Below are 9,045 nucleotides of genomic sequence, written 5' to 3'. Positions count from 1 at the left end.
TGATTTAAAATTAGATTTACACGGCGGGTGCCTTTGATGAAGCAGAGAACGTTTACCCTTCCGGAACATCTGGTCTTATTCCTTTTTTTCATTTTCAAATGGTCTCCATGTAAATCTATCCTTTGTTCATATTCTGCTCTAGTTGTATCGATTTTGGGTTCGAGATTATATTTTATTGACACTTCGGTATTTTCTTGTTGTTTTTGTCCTTTTGTGTATGAGATTATATAACCGTTAACTGTTCTTATTGATAAATAAATGACGACGAAATGTAATCCTTTTATTCCTTTTGCGACAAGATGATGGGTAAATATATCGTCCTGTTTGTATGTACACCTGTTTATGTAGTAATAGTGCTGTTAGGACAGCGTCTCTGTTTAACATTAAGTTCATGATGTGTTTTTGAAATCGAATCGAGTTAGCGTTTTCATACTTTACCCAAATATTTGTTTTTATTTTTAACATTTTTTCTACACACAAGAACAGTGTTCAGACAAACACCAGATAACTCGACTGCGTTTGAACCAAATACTAGATCAGTGATGTTTGTTAAGATATTTTATGAAAAATAAGATACAAAGATACTTCTTCAACTTTGTATCGACGAATAGGAATAAAAAGAGAAAAATACTTTTGGATTGGATAGTAAATAATATCAAGCGTTTAATAATAATGATCAAAACAAAGTGGTCATGATAGCGTTGTGTTATCAGCAGGAAGTCCATGCCGAACAAAACCAGCCTGCATGTGACATGAAAGGTCACGCGCCTGTCACTATAGATGTATAACCCAAGCAAGCAGAACAGAAAAAAAGTTGTTTACATCAACATTTAAAAAGTAAACTACGCTCGGTTGATGAAGTATTATCTGACCGCTTCACACCCCTCGTTAATGGTTAAAGGTCGGATGTTTCGTTTCAATTACAATAGCATAATTGATGAACCAGACGTACCGATTAGGTGAGGAAATTCCGTTCTCGTCTACTGATATGCTGAGGTGCTGGGGTGGACGTATAAAGAACCATACGAGCTGTTTACTGTAACTCTAGCTAAGCTGCTGCGGACAGGCCGACTCCCAGGTTAGTGGAAGTAGTCTTATTCGGCTTCTAGCTGATTGTAACCGACTCACGTTAAGTACCCACTATTTAATGTCATTAGAATGATTTTCATGTAACAATTCACTTACTAATTATATATCTTTTTTAAGACTTTAATTTTATTTTAGATATTGTTGAATTGAAAGGATATTTTCTAGCAACTCCAAAAAGCTTAGACATTTTAATTTTCCATTAATTGAAGCATTTTCACTGGTACAACATACCCATTCTTGAATCTTTTACATTATTTATTCGATATATTTTAAAACGAAACAAAAATCTTAAATATTTTTTTAATAAATGCTAAAGTTTGTAAACGTTTGGACCTTTAAAATGTCTGCTATAGTAATTCTAACGTTCGAGAGTACAACGTCATTGTTTTTATCTCGCGGTATGTGGGAACCTTGATAAATGCCATGCAAAGAATATGGATACTGGTCCCATTTAATGAATGATTATTATCATGCAACGGGGAGGTTTCGTTACAATTCAACGGAGTATTAAGCTATTATTTGTAAAGTAATGCTGTTTCTTTTGACATTTTGTTTTAATTTACATCGCACGTTATCACATGATACGCAAGGTTATTTTCTTAAATCGTTTTCAAGTTCAACATTTATAGACAAGAAACCCTGTTTGTGGAATGTTATCTGGGAAGGTTTTATATTTTGCCTTTTTGTAGTTGACTTAGAGTTCAAATGAATTTGGTCCTTGTTACTGTAAAAGCACTTCTTTTAGCGGACTCAAATTTTAGCGTATTATCGAATTTTAACCATTAAGGGCATTGATGAAATGGTACATTTAAAATATATGCTTTAAGAAATATTATTCAGAAACTTCAATTGGCACAGTCATAAATTAGCGTGATATTGAGAGCACTTAAAGCGCTTAAAGTAGAATACCGCTGAAACATGTACATTGACAATTGATGAACTAAAGTATAATGACTTTATATAGCGAAAAAATATTCAAAGTCCTAGTAATGGTTAAATATTTAAAAAATCAAATGACAAGAGTTTCTTAGTACCTTCCTAACGCTTTCACCTCTTTAGAGGTTCCCTGGTCACAAATATTTATAGTAAATCAAAAAAACATTCAAAAGTCCTTGTGATGGTTAAATATAAAAACAAATGATAACAGTTTCTTATTTATAATACCTCCCTAGCGTTTTCACCTTTTTATATATATATTCTAGTTTACTTTGTTTCTTTCTGTTTCAGGATGATCACCATGCAATTAATGACTAGGACAATTGAGGTGATATGTATTATCGGGTGTTTACAATGCGTAATTCCGTTGGTGAGGGCTTTACCACCCGAAGGGGTGAACCCCCTGGACACAGAAATACCCTCTATACCTGGTTCCTTGCTTGGTGATGACTTGCCAGATTTACCCCCTGCAACAGCCGATGTAACCAATAATGCTATCGAAGCCGATTCACAAGGCGTTGTCTTCAAGGATAGTTTTGCCAACCCACAGGCGCCCAGTGAAGTTGGGAAATCTGGAACAGTTGGCGGGGTACGTTCATTTAACACCAACACTCAGGTCGCAAGTGGCTCTAATAGTGAGCCTACAGTGTCTACACAGGTAGATGGTGGTGCTAGTTTATTTGCTAGCTCTATTGTTAACAATAACCTAAATCCATCAACATCAACGTCAACGTCAACTGACCAAATAGGCACCAATGGTTTCTTCGCAACTGTGGCAAGACAACCTCCATTACCTCCACGAATGAGTAGAGTCATGTTTTCTCCGGCTAGAGCTGGAAACACAATGCGACTATCTAGCAGTAAACCGCGTCTCACTAATAAACCTTTCATGTCAACACTGGCAAATCAACCAAAACGCACTTTCAATGCCATTCAAAGGTCATCAGGAATGGTACCTGCCTCCGCCCAATCTTTGACATTTCCACCAATGAATTTTGAACGACCACCGTCTATGTCATATTTACCGACGTCAAATTTTGCTGCTCGATTAAGAACGGAAAGACGACCGACGTTTTTCTTCCGGTCTCCTGAAATGTTTCAAACATCATTTTATCCTCCGTCTGATCAAACATTCCTCACAGCTCCTTTTGTTGGTTCGGGTTCTGATTTTTCCTCGGCCTCATTTCCTTCAACATCTGTAAACGTGCAAACAGTTCCACCTTTTCCTCTTGCGATGCCGTTTCAAAACCCACTGGATATTTCGTCGGCCCAGACATTTACCTCCACCGAACCACCTCGTGTAATTTTTGATTCTGTGCCTCAAACCTTTGCAGTACCACAAGTATCACGCTTTTCACAAAATTCCGGATCCCTTTCCCCCCATTTTTCAACATTTGCAGGTCCTTCCGTCCAATCGAGTACATTTTTCAATGAACCCAAAACATCTGTCACTGTTCTTCCGCAAATTATAATTAATGATACTCCATCACTTAATCCCCGGCCACCTCCACGTGCACAAATTCGACAATCTTCGATGATGACGGGCCGAACTCCAATCACCGTCACTCCGTTGACACCATTGAGTTTTGACGCACCGGCAATGCCTGGTCGTACGTCGATACCCGTTTCGTTCCAAACTACACCAGCTTTTCGGGCTCCAAATTTTGCACCATTTACATTGCCAATGCGTTCAGAGGGAACACGTATGTTTGGATTCAGCAGGGTGCCATCTATTCGCAATCAAGCAGGAGGAGGAAATATTGGAACTCCTATGGTAAGGACAGGAGCAGGAGCAGCGGAAGCTGGAGCAGCAGCAGCTGTAAGGGCACAGGGAGTAACGAATACCGGCGGCGTGTTCTCAGCAGGTATACCATTAATGGCTCCCCTACCCGTGCCAATGTGGTCGCAATTCAATGACGTTGGGAGACCAATCCTGTCAAATATCCAGGTATAGTACGGGTTCAAGTATAAACAACGACCGTCTTCCTTAGATTTATTTAGTTGTATTGAAGTGAGTTAGTACGGGTTTTCGTGTAAGTAATGCCAGTCTATCCAGGATATTTCAAAGTTGTATTATAGTGTAGTTAGGAAGGGATGACATGTAAATAACGGACGTCTTCCAGGGATTTATAGTAGTTAAATTATATTGTTGTTAGTAAGAGTGCGGGTGTAAAAAACGGCAATCTACCAAGGATATATAATAGTTAGTAAGGGTTCACGTGACAGTAACAGACGTCTACCAAGGATATATTAAAACTATATAAAAGCGAAGTTAGTAAGATCAGTGGTGGTTGGTAGACACATAAGTGGAGGGTGGGACACACATCAGTGGAGGGTGGGAGACACATCAGTGGAGGGTGGGAGACACATCAGTGGAGGGTGGGAGACACATCAGTGTAAGGCGTTCACCTATAGTTCAAGGGTCGAAGACACATTAGAGGTGGGCGGGAGACTCCTCAGTGGAGGGTGGGAGACACATCAGTGGAAGTTGGGAGACACATCAGTTGAGGTTGGGAGACACATCAGCGGTGGGTCAATAAACATACTTTAAGGGTCGGATACACTTCAGTGGAGGGTGGGAGACACATCAGTGGAGGGTGGGAGACACATCAGTGGAGGATGGGAGACACATCAGTGGTGGGCGAATACACATAATTCAAGGGTCAGAGACACATCAGTGGAGGGTGGGAGACACATCAATGGAGGGTGGGAGACATCAGTGGAGGGTGGGAGACACATCAAAGGAGGATGGGAGACACATCAGTGGAGGATGGGAGACATATCAATAAAGAATAAGAGAATCAGTAATTAAGGATGGGACACTTATCAGTTTGGAATAGATAAATCATTGATGGATTGGAGACACATCAGTGAAGGGAGAAACTTGTATAACTTTATTATATTTTATTAGTCTGTATGAAGCGTATGCCTTAATGTGTCAACATCACAATTCATATGAATTAATATTACTGGTTAAATGTTGATTGGGAAACAGAGGTTAAACTATATGTAGAGGCATAAAGACCAAAACAACTTGAACATTTAGAAAAACTGTCTGAAAATAATATTGACATTTCATTTGCCATTTTGAGTGCGATATACACTTGTTATACTTTTAATGTGATTATGTGTCGCTTATGTAAAAATCTGCAGGGTGGTGTTTTTTTTTTATTAATTATTGTAAAAAAGTAAAACAGCATGATTTATTTTTTCTGTCCTTTTAAATGAAGCATCATTACATGTATCTATCATATTGTCCGTTTACACTCCCAGTTCGACGTCTATATTTAAATCAAATCCAGCCACATTGCAATTTGTTATCCAAATCCAGATAAGTAGGAATCTATCAATCAGCAACATTTCAACAATGACTCGAAAGTGCTAATTCCTGCCCGCTCACCGACAAAACTTATGTTTTAAATATGCTACTTAATATTAGGTGTTGGCTATTGCAAATTTACTGAACATATACATCTACAAATATGACATTTAAGAAACACTCACAAAAGGACAATTTATTAACTGTATTTGTAAAAAAGGAAAGACAAAAGTTACAAATGGGAGGGTCATTTTTGGATTTAATATTTTAAAAAGAAAATTATTGTATAAATTTGAAATTTGCGTTTGCTGACTCCATCAAATACTTAATGTATGTTTAATTTTTCAGGCGTTTTAAAGTGATGCTATCCACAATGAAATGAACGAGAGCCACGGATCCACGTGTTTTATCCATTGTTTCTTATATTTGTTATGAAATGTATTTTTGTATTCCAAATTACAATGATATTAATATACAATATAAAGCGTTATATTATATTTATATATACGGTGAGGAAGTAAGCTGAAAACACACCATCATTAACAATTATATTGACATATATTGCATTGGACATGTTAAGGCTAAATTGATTTCCAATGTGTACCAAATATTCACTGACTATTATCAAATCTATCGGATTTTGTGACAGCACCAGCTGCTGATCATACCTCTGTGAACGTCAAATTTTCCGAGCCAAATAATTATTATATTTAAGCAAAAAGTAATAATATAAACATTACCTATTTTGAATAGATTGTTTGAGAGGCGAACATAGACAACGCCAAGTTTGTTATAGCTAGACACTCACAGTCAGTGGAAATCGCAGTGCTCTAAGGAGATGTCTTCATGTGAATTTAGGTGCATAGCCTTTGATTGCCAAGATACGAACTTCATGAAGGATTTTTACTTAATAATTCCCGACTTTCCATCTGTGACTTACCTAATGAAAAACTGTACAATATCCTATAAATATGTTCATGTATTTAGATATAAAACCTTTAACCGAATTAAAGGGAGCAATGAAAAATTAAAATGGTAAGACTTTCTTGTGAAAAATAGCATTTTATAATATCTTAAAGTCATGTCATGGTTGGATACTTACTCTATACGTTGACATTTCTAACGGTAAATAAGTTTAGTCATGATAAGAATCTTAACGAATCATCGCCTCACTTGAGGTTGAATGAAAATTAATATATGAAATAAATAACACCGCATCAACAGAGAGGGACACAAATGGAATGTAAAGTCGATGCAAAAACTGAAACTGGAATTTATTTAAACAAACCCGTTCTAAACATTTTTTTCTCTCGTAGCCAAAACTAATGGTTCTATTACATTACCAGACACCTTTCCCTTTTGCTGTAGTTCTACATATATTCCATCACACTTAAGACACAAATTTTCATTGTTCTGATATCTTCTAAATGGTCGGAATAGCTGACGCAGTAAATAATTGGTGCAGTAAATATTTACTTTATGCACCGACTAGGTGTTTCAACAAAGAACAATTTCGTTGGCTCTGCTGGTGGATAATCAGTCCCAAAACTTTGCTGTAACTTTAAGGTTTTCCATGTTCATCTTTCCTTTGTTCATGTTTTGTCCTAGTTCTATCGGTTCTGAGTTCGAATTAGGGTTTAATTGACACTTCCTTATTCTCTTGTTTTGAAAATTGAAGCTGGAATATATTCTGGCAGATTTAACGTTGTGTTTTTTCGTTTGGAACTACATTATCAGTTAAAGACAAGCGTTCTTAACTTTAAATGGTATGAAGGTTTTCGATGAAGCTTTCCCCTTTTGTTATAATTTATACCGTATCTTGGAACCCTTCAGACATAGGTTTAATGACAACAAAATGTAAATATATTTCCTGTTTTCCCATTTCTATTGCTTCAATACTTCTAATGCTTCAATACAAATTGCCATATTCACGTGACTCCTACGACGGATGACATGGTAATATAATAAAGTTAATATTTGCGTTATTAGGCTTTGTTCATCAACCTAAATTTGTGTAACACCTGCTAAATTAAGATCGTCACGTTTGGCATAGAATAAGTAGAAAGTTGTACATTATTGTGCATACTGTAGGTAAATATACTAGAGCTTATATCATTATTGTCAACGCATTGACTATTATTCTCATACTGAAGGTACATAGCATAACTGTGTGGTGGGATTTTTATAGCCATGATGTAGGGCAATTTTATATGTATGTATGAAACTAGCAAATTGTTTCAAACAAGATTCAAACTAGCTACCAAAATTATTTTTATTCGAACAAAATCACAAAGCACCATCAGTATATCTGAACTAAAAATTAAAAGATTTGACAAATATCTAATTGTATTCTTTAATTGGCATTTAATACAGCTTTATGAGAACACAAAAATGAGGTCGTCGTTGCACATTTGAGCCAAATTGGAAATACGTTTACAATGTAGTCTGTTGAAATGCATGCTCTCCAAGAATATCGACAAATTGGAAAATAATCCCTCGAGTGTCCTAATATTGTAAATGTAGACTCGATGACATTTCTATCGACATGCACATAAACATGATGAACTAGAGTGGTTTGAATCTTTTATTTGAACGTAACTAAGCAATCACATGATTGTATTTATAAGGATATATAGGGAGTTTGTTAGATACGGTCAATTAACAGGTCTGGTAATAAAATTAAAATTAAAAAGTAACACTGTGCCATCACAAAACATTGAACAGCGTATAACCTTGAACTCAATAACTCAATTTGACTGGAATGCAGTTTATCAGTTTATCCACCGGTCAAATAGACGAATCGAAACCAAACTGCTCTCTGAATATTTAAAGCTATCTATATTACCGCATTGGTACTTGACCATTCCGTTCGCGACGACATACATTTGTTGTTATTCTGTTCAATTTTGTCGGAAATATATCAAACATTTATACCGAATAATAATGAGCAGCGTTTTGTAGAGATATATTAACAAACTGTATATAAAAAGAGATACTTTAGCTTTGTCGTAAACGCAATACCACAGTGTATACGTCTTCTATTGCACAGATGAACGCGTGCAACCATGTGTAAGGTATACACTCGTGCATGAACTAGTCCACACAAAAACATGATGCTAACAGACAAAACATGTGTGTGGTATTACTCCTGTATTTAAGGGATCGTAAGGTCAGGTGAATACACAGTGACTCATAACTCCATTATTGTGTATTCGTCTGCAAACAAACAAGCTATCAGAAAAACGTATGTGTGGTATTACTTATGTGTTAAAGGTTTTATAAGTTCAAGTCAACATAAGATGATGCCTCAATCCATTATGCTCGCTTGTCATTTGTCGGTAAAGCTTTGTCACTCGTTTATACATTTATCATCTAGAGAAACGAAATAAACAATAAACGTGTTGATTTCAGTTATGACGAATAGCATCGTAACACATTTCGTCTAATATCTATACATATTCATCGTATATAATGACTGTGTTTCTGAACAAATTACAACTCTCGATTCGTTTCACAAAATGGCTAGAGCTACATGTATATACTCATATAAGATTAATTCTGTTGGATTTGATTAATTATTTAATTGCTTATTCGTTGTTTTCTCTTTGTGTTCTTTTCAAGCTTATAAGCTATCCCCAGTTTCCTTTTTATTTCGCTGACAGACATTTCACAAAGGATGCATAAAGTATGCATATATGAAT

General features: G+C 36.1%; 1 protein-coding gene across 1 annotated transcript; it reads left to right on the top strand.

Annotated features, from left to right (window-relative positions):
- Positions 1 to 931: 931 nt before the first annotated feature.
- Positions 932 to 5,838, top strand: LOC110466289 (mucin-5AC-like). The gene is made up of 3 exons (XM_021522695.1): positions 932 to 1,078; positions 2,317 to 3,973; positions 5,693 to 5,838. The coding sequence occupies exons 2-3, from the start codon at positions 2,318 to 2,320 to the stop codon at positions 5,699 to 5,701; spliced, it is 1,665 nt and encodes a 554-aa protein (XP_021378370.1). The 5' UTR covers positions 932 to 1,078; position 2,317; the 3' UTR covers positions 5,702 to 5,838.
- Positions 5,839 to 9,045: the final 3,207 nt, after the last annotated feature.

This window comes from Mizuhopecten yessoensis, unplaced genomic scaffold (assembly GCF_002113885.1).
Source record: "Mizuhopecten yessoensis strain PY_sf001 unplaced genomic scaffold, ASM211388v2 scaffold11127, whole genome shotgun sequence".
Taxonomy (NCBI): domain Eukaryota; kingdom Metazoa; phylum Mollusca; class Bivalvia; order Pectinida; family Pectinidae; genus Mizuhopecten; species Mizuhopecten yessoensis.
This window is presented reverse-complemented; position numbering and strand designations above follow the sequence as displayed.

What these genes read in the sequence shown, in the direction of transcription:
- LOC110466289 (XM_021522695.1), top strand. Translation starts at nt 2,318, where the DNA reads ATGATCACCATGCAATTAATGACTAGGACAATTGAGGTGATATGTATT.